The sequence below is a fragment of the Ziziphus jujuba genome, chromosome 12 (genome assembly GCF_031755915.1).
Source record: "Ziziphus jujuba cultivar Dongzao chromosome 12, ASM3175591v1".
In the NCBI taxonomy this organism is placed as follows: Eukaryota; Viridiplantae; Streptophyta; class Magnoliopsida; order Rosales; family Rhamnaceae; genus Ziziphus; species Ziziphus jujuba.
This window is the reverse complement of record NC_083390.1, coordinates 3,448,921-3,468,228: the sequence shown is the minus strand read 5'-3', so window position 1 is coordinate 3,468,228 and position 19,308 is coordinate 3,448,921. Positions and strand designations below refer to the sequence as shown.

Below are 19,308 nucleotides of genomic sequence, written 5' to 3'. Positions count from 1 at the left end.
GTTACTACAATTGACTTTGACTAGATCATGATCATCATCAATCTTTCATTTAATCTTCAACGTGTACGTATATAATTAATCAAAATAATAATATTGCAAAGAAAAATAATAATATTGCAAAGAAAACTGATGCAATATGATATTGATATGTCTAAATATATATATATATATATATATATATATATCACTTTTAAGGACAATGTGATTGAATTAATGTATTCCCAATGTAGCATGAAAATGGTATAAAGGCTTATGAGCAAATGGAAAGAATATCAATTAGCATGCTTGAAATTTGGTCTTCTTCTATCTCCTCTAGGTACAGTATGAGGATAAGTCTATATTCAGTTAATGATCATAGGAGTGGAAAGAATTATACCCATATCATTCATCCCACTATATATATGTCGATATACAATATCTACCTTTCAAAACCACTTAAATTACTTTCACAAATTATAATTATAAATAATTATTATCTTACCTAATTCTCTCCTATTTTATCTGAGTGTAAATGTTTAGATTTTTCCAAGATTTAGCCATGTATCAATTAAAACTACTATTTTTTTTCCTCATATTATGATGATTACTACCTAATACATAAGCAGTGAACCTGAGTCCAACTTTTTATTTTTATGAAGTCAAATACTGTTTATTAAATACAGTAATAAGTGTATATCCTATTCCATAATATGCATGCTTAATTATTTAAACGCATATCAATAAAATAATAGGTATGTAAAATATTTATGCACCTATCTTTTAAAAGATAGGTATGTAAATGTAAATGTTTTAGACACTCATTAATTAATGCTTTTTATAACAAATCTTATTGTATAATATGTAAAAAAAAGTTATTTAATTTAAACAAGTATTCTATAGTAAGGGAATAATTGATTTTATTCAATAAAAGATTTTTATTCGACAAATACTACAATTGTCAGATCATGTTTTAGGTTTTTAGATTTAAATTCAAATAATAACTTATGATATAATTGATCAATAAATATTTGCTATTTAATAAAATCAGAAATTCTCTAATAGGAGATAGGACTCTTCCTCTAAATATATAATTATATCTATATCTATTTGGATATGCAAACCATATGTACACATATACATAGTAAACTAGATGAGATCTATTAAATTTAAGTATAAATGTCTGGCTGTTGTTAATTTTGGCAGGTGAACTAGAGAAATGAAAATGCTACAAATTTTTATTCTAAGGAAGAATTTTTATCTGGTTGTAAACTTTTTTGGTCCACTAGTCATATATGAAAGTGAAATCCCAACAGATGAGAGGAGAGGGAAAAACAAATATATATATATATATATATATATATTATATTTAGAAGAAAAATGTATATGCATTTCAGTTTTTACATCGAGGACTGGGTAAGGAGCCATGAAAGGAAATAGACCGCGCGTGGGCCATGAGGAGCATTTGGAGTTAGAGCATGGTTGGTTGGAAACATGGAATTGGATGCTAGTAAAACTAAAGCAATCACAATTAAAATAACAAAATCAAATTAATATTAAAATAATTCAGGTTAAAAAAATGTTACAGAAAATATAAAATCGTCCAACTTTGAGTTTCAAATTAATATTATTGGTAATAGTTGAGTGCCAAAATAATAAAGGATTTAAGTTTGAATTTCTTCAACTTTGATGATATATAAAAAAAAAAAAAAAGAAAAGAAAAAAATTGTCAACCTTTTAAATGAAAAAATTAATTTAAAGGGAAAAAAAAATAATAGCAGGGTTAAAGTTGACAGAAACGTTGAAAGTCGATAAAAATCTGAAGAGGCTTCGATGATTTATGTATTTAAAAAAGCCAAATGGAGCTTGAAGTTTCAGCCAATGGAAAACGATTGAATTGATTGCAGATTAAATTTAACAAGTATAAATATTTATTAAAAAAGTTATTTCATTTTAAAATTACTAAGCATAAAAAAAAAAAAAATTTCTTACATTTTAAAATTGATTGATTAATGAAATTTTACATTAAAAAAATAAAATAAAATATTAAAGAATCAAATATGAAAAGAGGGCAAATATCCAGTGCAGGCCCGCGCTTCCCATTTCGGTGTACCGCCCAATTTTGTCAAAAAAATAAATTCTGACTTTTTATTTTATTTTATTTTTTTTTAATTTTTCTGGTTTCGCCCAGACAAATGGCGCTTCTTTTTCTTGTAAAGCAGTTCCAATTTTTGGGAGGTCTTCAACTTTACCTATTCATCACTCCCATTATCACACACAAACACACTCTGTGTTAGGGCTTTTTTTTGACAATTTAACCCCCAAAATTAACAATGAAATGAAGCGTGTCTTCGAAGAAATCTCCGACGACGAGTGGGAAAACCACTCCTTTAAGCCCTCTCGAATTCTCAACAACAAGTCCTCCCAAAACCCTAGCCTTCCTCAACCTCCTCCTATCGAGTCCTTTGCTTTCCGGTCGTCGTCGTCGTCGGCGAGGATTGAAATCTCCGATCAAAGTAGCGACGATTGCGTCGAGATTAAGGAGGATTTGGAGGACGACGATGCCAACGTCGAGCTGGTTAGGCCTCCGGCAAATCGTGGCCGTCGGTTCGTGATCGATGATGATGAGAGTGAGGGAGAGTTCGATGAAGTGGTGGCGTTGAAGTCCACGACTGAGGATGAGGAAGAAGAAGAAGAAGAAGAAGAAGAAGAAGATGAAGAAGAAGAGGTGGATGAGGAAGATGTTGTAGGGAAGGCTTTACAGAAGTGCGCGAAGATTTCGGCCGAGCTGAAAAAGGAGCTATATGGTTCTGGAGTGTCGGCTTGTGATCGTTATGCGGAAGTAGAAAATTCTTCTGTGAGGATTGTCACTCAGGTTGGTACATTGAAATGCTTGTGGATTCTGAGGCCAGAGGAGTTCTTTTGTATGCTCTTCTTCTTTGGTCTTTACAGTGATTATGTGCATTTTGTTATAGCTGAGCTAGTTGTGCAATGTTTGAAGGTTTTGGTTTGAATGTTGTAGTCTATTACTTTTACTTACTGTTAAAATGATTGGAATAGGGAACTCAAACTAAATCTTAGTTCAATTGGACACTGCGGAAGTTTGACAACTAAATTGAAAGAATAATGACATGAAAAAGAAAAGAAAAGCCTTTGAGGATTTCTTTAATCTTTTTGTTTAAGAACGATGTTAAATTACATATTTATGGTTTAGGTCCTGCTCTTAAATTACTTATACACAAAAATAAGAGAATTTGAAGTGTATTCATCGCATATAACATGCAGATGATTTGCAGCTATAAAATTAAAAGATTGCTGAACTTTTAATCGTGAAAATCTTATTTAAGATAAGTTAAAAGTGTCGCGACTTAAAGGTTATGAGTAAAATTTGATGGAGTTATAATGAGAAAGTTAAAAGAGAGAACTATTTGACTCTGTTTTTATACTCATAACTTATGTTTTACCACAATTTATGGTTGATATTTTTTGAAATTAGTTCAGGAGCCAAATTGTCATTAAATGCTTTTGGCTGCACCTTTTGCCTAAATTCAAGAATTTAATCACCTAATTATTTTAATTTAACAGTCAAAGTGTCTAGTCGACTCAAGCTTAGGGTTTCATGTGTTTGCAATTTTCCTTTAGCCACAATGTAAACTTAATTCTAGGATTTAAATGCCACAGTTTTCAGTCCTGGAATCTATGTGCTAAATCATGCAAAGTTGAGGGTTTAAGACTCAATAATATTAATTGCCTTCCTCTAAATGTCCTTGCTATCACAAATTTTCTTTCTGTACTAGTTTATTTTCAAAGGAGTTGGCTATTGAATTTCGAGTATTTATTTTAGGATGATATTAATGCGGCATGTAGATCAGAGGATTCAGATTTTCAGCCTATTCTCAAGCCATACCAGTTGGTTGGTGTGAACTTTCTTCTTCTATTGTATCGGAAGGGTATTGGAGGAGGTACTCTTTTCTCATTTGAATTATCATTTTACTTCTGCGTTTGATAGCAGCTAATGTCTTTGATGCCATAGGATCAATATCTAGGCGCTGCTTACTGTGAAATTATAAAACCCATTTTATTGGTTATATTTGGAATGATTATATGCATATAAAACTTCAACATGTGTCTTTTTAGTTATTCCCTGCATGAATCTTACATAACCACTATTCCTCTCAAATAGCAAGAGAGAAAGGCTTTTGATTTTAGGTAATTCTCTCAAATTAAATTTATATGTTTGAGGTGCCTTCATTGGCAAGGAGGCCATCCATGTATACCCACCTTTTTGGTAATGGATTAAGAATTATTGCTTGATGATCAGGGTATTGTGATGATACTAGAGTAAGATAGAGCATTAACTTTTGTTATGCTGTTGAAATTCTAGATTGTTTCGTTAATTTTATTTTATTATTATATGTAATTCCTTTTTCAGTGTTTGATTTCTCTCTCCTAATTATGGTTTTATGGTTTTTAAAAATCACTCTAATGAAAGAGAATAATAATTGCTTTGTTGGGGTTTCCATGTATCTTAGAGGCAGGATCAAACTTATATGATTCCTAAGTAAGCATTTGGAACTTTAAAATACCGAACTGAGCAGCCTCTTAGAGGTGAACGATTGTATATTAGGTTTTTATGCTTTGATTTACATTCTTTAATATTTGATTGTTAGCCTGGATTTAATTAATTCCAAAAGATGAAACTTCTTATTCAATGCAGCCATATTGGCCGATGAGATGGGCCTTGGGAAGACTATTCAGGTATACGGGGCACAATGCTCTTTTTCTGTGTTTCAATGTTCAGTGTTGATTTAATTGTAACTTTGATCATTCTATTTTATGATAGTTGTTCTCTCCAACAGGCTATAACTTATCTGACCTTATTGAAGCATTTAAACAATAATCCTGGTCCGCATTTGATTGTATGTCCTGCTTCTGTTTTGGAAAACTGGGAAAGAGAACTTAAAAAGTGGTGTCCATCATTTTCTGTTCTCCAATATCATGGGGCTGCACGATCAGCTTATTCAAAAGAGTTGAGCTCATTGGCCAAAGCTGGGTTGCCACCTCCATTTAATGTTCTTCTTGTTTGCTATTCACTTTTTGAAAGACACAGGTTTGTTTCATAGTATTTATGGCAGAGTGGTACGGTCTAGTTTTCATTGTATTTTAACGAGTCTTTTAATGGTCTTACAGTGCACAGCAGAAAGATGACCGCAAAATTCTTAAACGTTGGCGATGGAGCTGTGTGCTTATGGATGAAGCCCATGCCTTGAAGGATAAAAACAGTTATAGATGGAAAAACCTAATGTCAGTTGCACAAAATGCGAACCAGCGTCTAATGCTGACAGGGACACCATTGCAAAATGATTTACATGTACGAATTTTCATGGTTTTATTTTGAACTTTTATATGATAATGGCTTGAATACTTATATATCCACATAGTGTTGTGAAGGAGTGCCATCTTTAATTTGCAACTTCATAGTCTAGTGCGTGATGCTGATGTTCCATGATAAAGGAAGCCTATAAAGAGTAAACTTATGTTGTATATGAATAAGATTTTTATTACATGATATGGTGTTAGAATACTAAGGTTTAGTATCTGATTTTCTGATCACAGTATGACTAATCTCTAATAAGAAATTTAAAACTTAGCATAAACTAAGATGCAAAAAATAGGTAAATTAAACTTTATTTATAGATGTAGCAGAGGATACAAAACAAAAGACTATAATGCATTATGAGTTTGGACGTTTGGACTTCCTCTGTTTCACCTGGATAGATTTTATCTTGCCATTAAAACATATATGGAATGTGGATGCTTCTTAACATATTGAACTGGGTTTATGGGTTGCCAATGGCAATGTTAAATTCTTGCTAAGAGAGGGATGGCTATTAGCCAATGGCAACGTTAAATTCTTGCTAAGAGAGGGATGGCTATTAGGCAGCATATAGATTCGGTTGCTAAACATTCTTTTGTTTAAGTTCAATTTCTAGCATTTTTTTATTTTTTTATTTTTTTATTTTTTTGACCTCAAAGACTTTGGTTGCAGGAGCTATGGTCGCTGTTGGAGTTTATGATGCCTGATCTTTTTTGTACTGAGGATGTTGACTTAAAAAAGTTACTAAATGCTGAAGATAGAGAGTTGATTGGCCGTATGAAATCCATTTTGGGACCATTTATTTTGAGACGTTTAAAATCTGATGTAATGCAGCAACTTGTTCCAAAAATACAGCAGGTATATTATATGATTTTTCACATGGTTAGGTTTCTGTTAAAGTACTTTATAAATGAGGAAGGCTTGGGAATTTCCTCTCCTTTCAGCTGATTTTTATTATATCAGAATGTATTTGAGAGTTGATTTGCAGGTTGAGTATGTTGTAATGGAAAAGCAACAAGATGACACCTATAGAGAATCTATTGAGGAGTATCGTGCAGCTTCACGAGCTCGTATGGCAAAAAGTTCAGATGTTAACTCTAATAATATATTTAAAGTTCTTCCTCGGCGGCAGATTTCCAATTACTTTGTTCAGTTTCGTAAGGTGCTGTCTCTATTTACTACATTCTCTTTATCCACATTATTTAAAAGTAATTATGCTCTATATCTTTTGTGCTTATCTTTGATCCATTTTTTTCCCCTCTTTCTCCCTTCCTAGATTGCAAATCATCCTTTATTGGTGAGGCGTATTTACAGTGATGAGGATGTTGTTCGGTTTGCTAAAAAGTTATATCCAATGGGTGTCTTTGGCTTTGAATGTACATTAGATAAAGTGATTGAGGAGCTTAAGAGTTATAATGACTTTTCTATCCACCGGGTAATATTTCTAGCTTTTGTCAATGATTTTAGTTATTTTGACGTGGCAAATCACATGCAAAAGATTTATGAGTTGTTAATTTTAATATAATTATACCTTTTTCTCTCTATCTCTCACTCTCTGTTTTTTTATTTTATTTTTTATTTTGAGGTGTTTATTCTGTTATAATCTTTTGATAAACACGTAATGATTTTCTTTACTAAAATTTCTTCTGGCATAATGAAGGATTAATGTTTTTGCATTAATGCTGTTGTACAATCATGCTCTACAGGTTTTGCTTTACTATAATGTCAGTGATGCGAAGGGATCCCTCTCAGACAAATATGTTATGCTTTCAGCAAAATGTCAGGTATGATCTTTCTTTCACAGCTTCTCTAGTAAATGGCCCGATTCAAAATATTGAGAGGGAAAAGGTACTATGAATGATACACTCTTTCCAAATTTGAAATTGCTGGTTTATCTTGATAGGCATTAGCTGAACTTCTCCCTTCACTTAAACAAGATGGACATAGGGTTCTGATTTTCAGTCAATGGACATCAATGCTTGATATCTTGGAGTGGACTTTGGATGTGATTGGGGTTACATATAGACGTCTTGATGGAAGGTACTGTTACTGTTCTATTTACCTTCATACTACTGAATGTTCTGCATATTGTAAACAAATGTGCTCTAACATATATAGTATTTATGCTCCACTATTTATATGTGCACACATCGACTGTTTTCACTTGTTTTATGAATCTTACATCTGATATCATCCTAACCTTTTGGAACAGGAGATTGTAACAATTGGGGTTTTCTCGTTCCTTAGTAATGTAGGAATTTTCCAGAACCACATTTAAACCTGTCTGCAGCTCAGGAATGACTTTAATCTTGGGTATAAAAAAAAAAATACACTTTGAATTTTAATTTCAAAATATAATGTATATTAGCCATGTTTATGATCCATGGATCATAGTTGGGTTTATTCTATCAGTTTCAGATACCGTTTCAATAGCTTTGTGAATAAGAATGATGTTCTACCAACGTTAGAAGTGATCATGTATTACTATGAATGTCTGTCTTCTTTTTACTCAATGGATAATAAATTTGAGTATACCTTTGGGAATATCTGATGACTGGATAATCATGTTCTTCTTGGCTTCTATTTTCTTAATTAGTTTTTCACCCACAGCATTTCCTAGACAGTTCTTCGTGTCCCACATTGTATTTAAGTATATCATGGCAACTTATTGTATATCTTCCTTGTGAATTCGTGTCTCCAATGGCAGTACTCCGGTGTCAGAGAGACAGACCATAGTTGACACATTCAACAATGACACTTCTATATTTGCCTGCTTGTTGTCAACAAGAGCTGGGGGGCAGGGTTTGAACCTGGTTGGAGCTGATACTGTTGTAATCCACGATATGGATTTCAACCCACAAATTGATCGACAGGCAGAGGATCGCTGTCATCGCATTGGTCAATCGAAGCCTGTTACCATATATAGGTATTCTTGCCTAACCATATTTCCATCCTCTAACCTGGGGCAGAGGAAATCCATCATTACTTCTATCACTTCTCTCAGTAAGTAGTAACAACGAAGTTGTAGTGCTTAATTATTTGAGCTCATTGCAGGCTAGTCACTAAGGGCACAGTCGATGAAAATGTTTATGAGATAGCGAAACGAAAGTTAGTTCTAGATGCTGCAGTCCTCGAGACTGGCATGGAGGTGGATGATGAAGGCGACTCAACTGAGAAGACTATGGGAGAAATATTATCATCACTTTTACTTGGTTAGGACATTAACATAACATGTATTCCTATAGATTTTTTTTGATTTTGCATATAACTTGTTAATGAGTTTTAGTTCTAGGTATTTCGAAGCAAAAGATATACTGCACCATTTATGGGGTATATGTTATACGGGTATGAAGTGGCCCAGAAGCATTCTTGTAGCTGTAAAATTATTATCAATAAAGGATAATGATGATATAGTTGCTAATTTAATGTTTTTGAAAATTACTCAAATGGTTTATTTGAACTCCTTTCAAAATAAAATAAGATAAAATAAAATGAAAAATGTAAAAAGGAGAAGGGTCATTTTAACTCGATGGGCTCAAGTTCACTGATAATGTGTACTTAATAGATATCATAAGTCCAAATTCGTTAATTCTATTATTCATGTGTCAAGAGTTTATCTACATAATTAACGAACTTTCCGAAACTTGCTCTTTTTTTAAAAAAATTAAATATAATTAGTTTCTACTTAAATAGAGTGATTTGCGTTTAATGAGAACTAATCTCTTCTACATGCATTTATCAGAAAACTCAATTCTACTCACTATATATGGCTGGGGCTGTATAACAAATTAATTTATTTTTTGCTTCTGATAGAAACAAATTAATACACTAGGTCACCTGTGGCTGTAATTAGAATTTTTTTGTTTTTTTGTTTTTCTGACAACACGTGAAATTAGAATTTGCACCCACATAGTTTACCTTCGCATTCACTGGAAGATAATGCCAAATTCCACTTATACCAAAGCCTGTTTTCGGCCTTCAACATTTAACTTGTTTTATTCATATATATACACAAAAGTTAGGACCACTTTTTTCTGCATTCCAAAACTGAAAAACAAGTTTCTGGCATTACATACAATTTTAAAATTTATGTCACGGTCCGGCCAACAATTAGTTGTAAAATGCTTTTTGTAATAATTACTTTTACAGTATTCCATGCATCTTCATTTACACCACGATAAATTTGGACAGCAGGAGAAGTTTATTTTATGTTCATGTCCTAAAATGACTAAAAACAACACCCTTTGAGTTTACATCCAAGAATATTATGACCCTGAATAAAAAATAATAAAAGAATCCAGAGAAAAAACTATATAAAAAGTCTATGCTAGTGAGGACAATGAAGGAAATGAAGAAGAAGGCAGAAAAAAAGGAGGTAGTTGGTGGATCATTGTTCTATGAAAATTCCATTTACGAGATTTATGTTTTTTTTCGGTTGCATCATCTCTAGCACTACCTAGCATATATAGTACTACTTTTCTTTCTTATAACCTCTCTTTCAACTGAATCTTCTCCTTTGGTTCTAAATTCAAAGTGATATATACAGCCCGTGAATCCTTTTTGCTTGTCTCCCTCCCTCTCTCTCTCTCTCTACCCCCACCCCCCCACGATATCTGCGAAGTTTACCACTCCAATTCTTTTGGACCCTACAGAACAGAAAAAAAGAAAATAATAATAATAAAGAAAAATAGATTTTTGTTAGTATCTTCTTTACCATTTAAACCAACACTAGAGGCATATAACTCTTTATTGATTTGCATGGTAGCCTTAAGAGTTAAAAGAATAAAAGAGGCTGTAGGCCTGGGACTTTTGGGGGGTCCTTCCTTCTCTACTGATCACAGCTTGTCTCAACTTTATGCTTCAATCCAAAAGAATACCACAAAAAAGGCAGGCCCTACAAATGGCCCGACACCACGTGTCCCACTCTAAGTGTCACATGCATCAAACCCAGGCAAATCACATGTTTCTGTGTCTTGTCTATCTCTCTTCTTTTATACAACTAGTACTGCCACTTTCTTGTAACTTAACCTTATTTATTTATTTATATTTTTTTTCTACTTTGCCGAGCATTTACGTTTTTTCGTCTTCCTATTCATTGGTTGAAATACTAAAACATGACAAACTACTAGCATTTCCCAAACGAAAAGGAAAAAGGAAAAGGAAATTACTATGCTCGTATAGTACCCCAAAAAAGTGTTATTTGACTGTTTTTGCGGATTAAATAATTAGAAAAGTAGTTGAAGAAATTAATAAATTATATTGAGGATTATGAGCTATGATTTCATAATACTCTCGTAATCGCTAGCAATTTTTAAAGATTGGCCCAAATATGGAAGGACAGATTAGGCCTATCACTCCAAAGATCCGCATAATAAAGCCCATCACTCGAATGGTCCTTGTCGCCACGTGGTCTAAGCACATTCAATTAACCAAATCATTCAATCAACACATATGTGATTATTGACTTAGCTGTCAAAATATTTATAATATAAAATAATAAAAATAATAATGTATGATCAAATTTCGTCTTCAGTAATCCCGCAGTATGAAAATGCGAAGAGCCTGTTTCATTCACTTTAAACATATATATGGAATTTCACCCAAAAAAAAAAAAAAAAAGTATGTACTAATACTCTCTTTTAAGAACTTTTAGTGGAGTTTTTTGCAGCTGAAAACCCTGATTTTTTTTTTTTTACGCTAAAATTTAATTTAATGTTTATTTTTTTTTATTTTTATAGGAAATTGAGATATGAAAGTTAAAATCTTTTTACTTAAATTTGGTTAATGGTAAAACCACTTAAAATACACCTCTACAACTATAGTTCAAATATTAAATTAGATGAAATTCCTCTCTCTCTCTCCAATTGTAAGTGCAATGAATTTAATATTATCTGAAAAAATAAATATATAATCCTCTAAAAACAAGATGATTTAATCATTAGCTGTTAAGATGAGAATTTCAAATCTAAAATTATTATTGAAGAAAATAGTAGCAATCCAGCAGGATTGCAGGATATGATATCATTTCAAGTTGAAAAAACTATAGCCGACGTTCCCCATTTCCTATATTTCAAATGTGAAAGCATCTTAGAAAAAGCTTTGCAAAGTAAATGTACTAAGTAGTACTAAAAGCTAAGTGGGGGGTTTGCAATCTTTTAAGCAAAGGAAGAAAGTTCCCAACTAAATTTAATTTAACTGTTTTAATTTTTTTTAATTAATTGTTTTTAATTAAAATTTTTAAAAAAAAAAAAAAAAAAGGGAACACGAGGAGGGAAAGGAATATATAGAGGAAGGAAAGGGACCAAGGCACGGGAGAGAATTGTCTTACATGGTGTCCATATCGTGATGCCGGCAGGGATTCCTTTGGCGTATGATTGGGTCCCACTTCTCTCTCCTTCGTAGAACAACAAGTATTTTGAAGAAGAAGAAGAAGGTGCGTGGGGTTTCACTTTCATGTACTCCACCGTAGCTCACTGGGAATCCCTACAAACCTCTAAAACTCTCTCCCTTCAAGATAAACCATGTCCCACATCTCTCTTTCTCTCTCTCTCTCTTCCTTTTCTTTTTCTTTTTTTATTTTCCATATTATTGTATTTTATTTGTTTTATTTGTTCAAAGTTTCACACATTTGCTACTTTAATATGTTCTTAAAATAATGAAACAATTGTTGGAGGGTATCAAGGATATAAGATTATAATCAGATTTTGAAGACCCCAGTTGGAATTGACATCTACCACTTTTTATTTTTTTATTTTTAATGTTTAAATGGAAAAAAAAAAAAATTTTTTTGAATGGGCCGGAGATTATGAGCATATTTTGAATCCCAATAATTTAATTTTAAAATAAGTAGTGGTTTATGTTTAACTTCATTTGCAAGTATAAATTCTTAATCATAAGAATATATTAAATTAATTATTTGGAATGTCAGTTGCTGTCATTTGAAATATTTAAATAGTAGCGATCCACATATTGAATATTTAGAATTTGGTGGAGTACTCTATATTTTTTTTCGCTTTGATGGTGAAGTCTATTTTTAATAGATATTTGGAAGGAAAAAGAAAGGAACTTGCTATGAAAATGAAGATTAGTCTAATATAAATATATATATATATATATATATATATTAACTTGGTATGAAAATGAAGATTAGTCTAATACAAATATATATATATATATTATATATATATATATATTTTTTTTTTTCTTTTTTAGGTGTAAAGATGTGATGTGAAACTTTGCCAAGATGCTCAGGAAGAGAATGTGTCTCACGGGACTGATTGAAAGAGAAAGGCCAAAAGGTCAGTAATTTTTAATTCCTCAAGGAATTGGATATTCTGGAAAAAAATTTCAACTTGTCCATTCATGGTCAGCCATTCATTTTATTTTTATTTTTATTTTATTTTTTTACCGTGGCTGTATTTTGTTATCTTTTTGGGAAAGATTGAAATTTGGGGATTTAAATGTGCTTGAATCGATCTAATTCGAGAAGCTAGCCGTGTATACAAATGATATTTTGTTTTTATTGAATAGCCAGAGGTTTTAAAAAATAATAATAAAATAAAAAAAAGTTTTTTTGAAAAAAAAAAAAAAAAAAAAAAACCTAGAGCTAAAGTCGACAGCTTGCTTTTTATCATTTTCATTATTTACCTTTCGAAGAGGGAGGTGGCTTGCCTCCGAACATTCACCTAATGTCCTTTTAAAAAATCACATTATTGAAATTTGAAATGTGAATTAAAATGAATTCATAAAAGATTAATATTAATAAACGTAATAATTTTAATATAGTTAATTTTTTTTATTAATTTTATTTCAAAAAGAAAAATTGTTTCAAACATATTTTGGATTATCACGATAAGGTCACTAAATATATAACTTTATTAAATTATAAGTACCATCTAATGTGGCCGTTGGAGGAAAAAGAAAAATAAAATAAAAACTAATGTGACTGTTTTATTGATAATTTACATTGTACTTCTTTCAAATTACTGGTTTTTTTTATAAAAAAAAAATAATAATATATTTTAAATGAGAAGGAAAGAGATTTCATCCAAACCTAATAAAAAACTTAGAAGTATATTCTTAGTTTTACCATTTAGTCAAACCTACAACTGCCTTTAAAATATTGGTCCGCACAACAATTTCACAACAGTAAATATATTTTTCTACAAAAATTGGACCTGCATTTATGAGGACTTGAAAATAGAAGTTTTGATCATCATTTCTTTTCAACTAATTCTAAAATAATAGGCAGATTTTTTAAAGTATGGATTTATTTCAAAATGATATATATATTTTTTTAAATATTACTTTGATTAATTTTATAGAAATGAAACAAAAAGAATGAGCCCAATTCTGTTACCTAACCACTACTAGTTACCCATGCTAAAAGGAGGAAGCCCGTACAACAATTATCTATAAATATATAAAGAGTCAGGTTCATACGAAGATCACCTAGTAGTTTTAATATTAAAATTTTTTTTATTAGATTTTTTATCACATAAAAAAAATAAAAAGTTAAGATTTAAAATTAAAAAAATAATTAAATATGGATTTAAAAATATATTAAAATTCTATTTAAGAAAAATAAATCTTATTAAAATCTAATAATTAATAATATAATTTTAAATTTCAACAGTTGATATGATACCAGAGTTGAAAATAAAATTCAAATATTAAAAACATTATATGAACTTAATAAGATATATATATATATTATACGGTGATGATATATAAATTTGAACTCTTCAATTTTGTTAGAGAAAATATCAATTTTACATTAGGTTGTCTCCATGGAATGCATACATACATGTTATGAATTTAAATTATAAGGTTAATTTGGATTATTAGAGATAGGGGTGGCCATGAATTGGATTTGTTCGATTTTGGATTAAAATACAATCCAATCTATATTTTTCGGATTACCTAATATAGAATCCAATTCAAATCATTGAAACGTTAAACCCAAACCAAACCAAATAATTTATGATTAGTTTGATTTGGATTGATTAATCGGTTTAAAACTTACTAGTTTATAAATATATAATACAAATAAAAAGTTTTCCAACTATAAAAAATAAAAAATAAATTATAGTTATCTAAACATAAAATACAATTAGTATAATCCAACATAGTCATCATCTCACTCGTACAATAGAAAATAAATAAAAAAAAAAACATAGCAAGGCAGGTAAATGTTTAGGGTTATGGTGGTGGTTTGGCGTCAAGGCTGGAAAATATTTAGAGTTCCAATTCAATTTGAGAATTGGGGATGAGACTGATGGGTTAAAAATATATATATATATATATAATATAAAAATGAAAAAAATAAATTAAAATTAATATATAAAAATAAAAAATAGAAAATATATAATTTTTTTTAATTATATAATATATAATTTGGATTGAATTTATATTTTTAATCCATAATCAATTTAATTTAAATAATTTATAATATTTTTAATCCAATCCAATCTAATTGATATAAAATTATAATCTAAATTGTTAAAACTAAATTGAATTGATCGATTTAAATGGATTGAATTTGATTTTATCCATCTCTAATCGGATCGGAGGAGATGGTGTTTGGAAACACTAGCCAAGTCCCTGAATTTACCGAACACAGAATTTAAAACCTTAAAAATAAACAGCAATTGCATTGCAAATCAGAAATGAAAATCTTAGGGCAGATAGTGGGCCCATCTCATAGCCCATACAGATTACAGCTAGAGTGACAAAAATTATCAATGCCCAATTATTATTATGCACTTCATACAATATAATCTATTATTTTAATATATATACATATATATATATATATAGATAAATATATGGGTCAGTGCCACATAGCTGGATATGGTGGTTACACAAGAATCTATTTTGACTTGAAATGACCCATGAGTCCCTACTGAAACTGACCATGAAATTGAATGGCCAAAAAAACTTTTGACCTCCAGAAAATCATGGTCATCCCATTGGGTAAGATCCTTTTTGTGGTGGCCCACCAACATGCCTAGGGAAATAGAGCCCCACAAAGAGAGAGATAGAGAAGGAGAGATAGCTATATGGAGTTTAGACAAATGTGGGACCCAGATAGTATCGTGGGTGAGAGTATGTACACTATTACGTAAAAGGGAATAAAGAGGATGATTACATTTTAGCAGGGACTAAGTCGCTGAGGTTGACAGAGGAAATAACCAAAGAATTTGGTTTTTTTTTTTTTTTTTTTCAGAACCCAACATTATTGTCTCTGTCTCCGTGAAATGGTCAAGGAAATACACTAAATAGAAAGGCTCACTTTCTTGATGGGTAAAAAGGCAACTCAATGAAGCTTCCTCCGCAGGTAAAGAACAAACCCTACTCTCAAATCATTTTGCAACCTACCAAATTACAGGAAAAAGGGTTTCTTTGATGCATTTCTCTTATGCACCTTCATTTTCTTGCAAACTTACTTTCTTTCTTCTTTTTAATTTTTTTTTTTTCTTATCCTTCTTTTGTTTTCTCTTTCGTACAACTCTCTCTTTCTTTTTTACTTCACAGGCCTCTTTTTAATGAAAGAGAAGCTAACCAGAAAGTTGGACCTAGGACCGGCCTAGGAAATATTTATTAATTTATAGTTTATTTCGAAAATTTTGATAACATATTTATCATTTTCCCACTCTATTTATGGTCTCAATCAGCCACCTTTATACAGTGCAATTTCCTCATATGTATACATACATATGTACATATATATATATATATATATATGAAACTTCTCTAACTTTCCGTGCAATTTATTATTATTATTATTATTATTATTATATGTACATAAAGTTGAGGGTTTATTCATTTTAAACTCTAAACTATGATACTTTTATCACTTTGTTTTCTGAAGTATTATTTTGTATCACTTTAATTTAATTTAGCATTTGGAATGAATGAATTTGATCAAATTAACTCTTTGCAGTCCAGTGGACTTGTAATTTTTATCCGGTGTGTATAATTAATTTAACCAAATTCATTAGAAAAAAAATTCATATATGAACTAAATTGATATATAAATTATAGTTTAAGAGGCAAAGTAAGAAGAGAAACATGTCATAATCCGAGGGTAAACTAATACCAACCCTGAAATTAAAGATAGAATGATGATGTTTTAAGATCTCTCGTCTAAAATATACTGATGCATGGTTTTAGTAGTAACAAACTGTTTGATCGAATTGATGAGTAATATATTTCGAATTTTGGATACAATATATATGAACAAAATCGGTATATATATATATTTTTGAAAATCGGTATATATATATTTTTGAATATATATATATATATATACATATATACACACAAATATTATACAACTTTGCAGCAAAAAAAAGTCTTTGCAACAAAAAAAAAAAAAAAAAAAAAATCACATAAGAGTACTTTGATTTCTAGTCAAACCAAGGATTTAGAATATTGCGTTATAGTTGGAAGGGCCAGTGTACTTGAAATTATAGTACTTTGTTTCTTCAGTCACACTAAAATGATAGGAATGTTAGAAGTGTATACCATTTTTATTTTTATTTTTTTAAAATTTATTGTGGAAATTTGAATACAGATCATGTTGTCCCATACAGGTGATACTTCTAGATTCCCTAAAAAAATCATTTGGCATTTTTTCAATTTATATATAAATATTATACTCTACCAAATTACTAAATAACCACCAAAAGAAAAAAATGTGAGGATTGTCCCCAAAAAAAATTATTGAGAGAATTTTTTAAGAATCTACTTCAATTAAATTATTACCAGCAATTAGATCAGTCCTAACTGAATCCATACAAATAAAAGTTGTAAAAATATTAACTTAACAATGCCAAAACGACGAAACGCAAAAAACAACGGGCGTGGGGCATATTAAATTAAGGCTTTATTGCATTTTAGTATTTTTGATTTGTAGAATTTTGTATTTTAAATCATGAGTTTTTAAAAGTAATAATTTAAATTTTCAAATTTTTAATTTATATCAAATTCATTTAATTTTCAATTTGGCCAAAGAAATAAATTAAAATATTGATTAATAAGAAAAAAACAGTTACATGAACGAAAACATTATTAATTTATTGCTTAGTCAAATTGGAGATTTAACCATTAAAATTTAAAAGTTTAAATTACAAAATTATAACGATCGCAAAACACAAATTTCACAAAGATAAAGGAATTATGCAGCTTGAATAAGAGCAAACTTTTTTTTTTTTTCTTCATAATGGCCCCTCCTCTATCCAAATTTTCTGAATGGTTACAAGTTAATGCAACTTTTGCTATTTGATATATTTTTAAGAATTGATACGGCATTAGATATTTACTTTACATATGTGCTAAAATAGTCAAAAGAAACAATAAAAAAATGTAGATAAATGTGAAAAGTCAAAGTTGCAGAATGTAAAATGTAAAGAAAAAGAACATTACAAGAAAGTAGATTAAGGCGAACACAGTATATTACGATTAATTATAACAGCTCTGATCATCAATGTAAAACCATGGACCAGGTAAGGCATAGCCAAATTAGCATGACTAAATTTAAATATTTTTGTGAATTAGAACCGGATATATAGAGCAACAGAACAATGGTAGTAGATATATGAGAGTTAATGCATATAAATGATTTTCGTTCAGGAAAAATTAAACCTACTCAACCACTCCTTTCCGTGGATACTAATTGCCTTTGTTTCTTGTTCATTAGTTTCATTTAATCTTTTTTAAGAAATAGGCAAAAGTGCTCGTTATAAATCTGTAAATATCCACAACTATGTTTTACCCTTAATAAATTATAAGTATGAAAATTTAGAACACAACAAAAACGAGTCACAAGGGGGTTCCAATTTCAAAGTGGTTGCTTTCCTAGATTAAGTATACTTCTTTTCACTTGCATGTTTCCATATATTGTGCAAATATTGGGTCACTGATTTTACACAGACAGATCATCTTCCTTCTTGGGGGAAATGCTTTTCATGCAATTTGGTGTTGAAAATGACATATAGCAACTTTATTTTTGTAGTATCAAAACCAAAATTCTTTAAGACCTAGACTTGTATCTGGTTGGACTACTGTCCACTTTTCAGCTGAATTTTCACTAAATGGCCAAATTAATTTTAATTATTTTGCTAGATCTGCTGTATCAATACATGTAGGAATCTGCCCTAGCTATGGTTTAAATTTCTGCAACAAAGCTAGCATGAAGGAACTATCAATCAAATTTCTAACTTCCTTTAATTGAAAAAAAACTTGGAAGAAAGAGAAGCACAAGAAATTCATTTACCAAAAGAGGGTAGCACCAAAATTAATAAAAGGAAAGCAACACTCACGGTTAGGAAAAATAATAGAAAAATTGACCTTGAGTTTATTTGAATAGAGATTAATAGCAATTTTAGCCTTATTGCCCTGCTCCAGGGATTTTTCTCTCACGAATCAAAGCCTTATATTCCTTTACTATAATATTGGTTTGAGATATTTATTATTCCAATCTTTAGGTATACATGAATAAAGTTCACGTTAGGTTGATTTTATAGCTTTAGTATCAAGATTCCATTTATGAATAGCTAGATAACTTTAATTGTATCTGCTAATAAAAAAGATCCAATAGTAAAACTAATCATATCAATCTGATGAAAGTTTACTTTAAATATGTAATTGAAGATAAAGCATATAAATATCCAAAGAGTGAGCAAATGGTCCCCAGAGGGGAAAATAATATGGTTAAGGTCTAGAATTTGAGTCCTCATCCATATTAGAAAAAACGTAACAAAATTTATTGGTAAGTATTTCAGGGCCCGGTTTGTTGAATTACATATCAATCTTTTGTTATTTATCCATGGTTTGAAATTTCTCAAATGAAAATATAGGCAATGTATTTTGTAAAACATAAATATTACAAGTCAAAAATTTTTATGGGTATTGTAATTAAGTAAATTGCCCCATTTGTTTTTTCTTGCACT

At 30.3% G+C, this 19,308-nt stretch overlaps 1 protein-coding gene across 2 annotated transcripts; it reads left to right on the top strand.

Moving 5' to 3' along the window:
- Window positions 1–2,165: 2,165 nt before the first annotated feature.
- Window positions 2,166–8,794, top strand: LOC107428281 (protein CHROMATIN REMODELING 19). 2 transcript variants are annotated; one of them, XM_016038791.4, is made up of 12 exons: window positions 2,168–2,851; window positions 3,821–3,938; window positions 4,694–4,734; window positions 4,836–5,086; window positions 5,167–5,347; window positions 6,026–6,211; window positions 6,342–6,515; window positions 6,630–6,788; window positions 7,060–7,137; window positions 7,257–7,393; window positions 8,061–8,279; window positions 8,408–8,794. In XM_016038791.4, the coding sequence occupies exons 1-12, from the start codon at window positions 2,315–2,317 to the stop codon at window positions 8,568–8,570; spliced, it is 2,244 nt and encodes a 747-aa protein (XP_015894277.3). In that variant the 5' UTR covers window positions 2,168–2,314; the 3' UTR covers window positions 8,571–8,794. The 2 variants fall into 2 exon arrangements, with proteins under 2 accessions (XP_015894276.3, XP_015894277.3); XM_016038790.4 differs by lacking the exons at window positions 8,061–8,279; window positions 8,408–8,794 and adding an exon at window positions 7,566–7,899 and having other exon boundaries at window positions 2,166–2,851.
- Window positions 8,795–19,308: the final 10,514 nt, after the last annotated feature.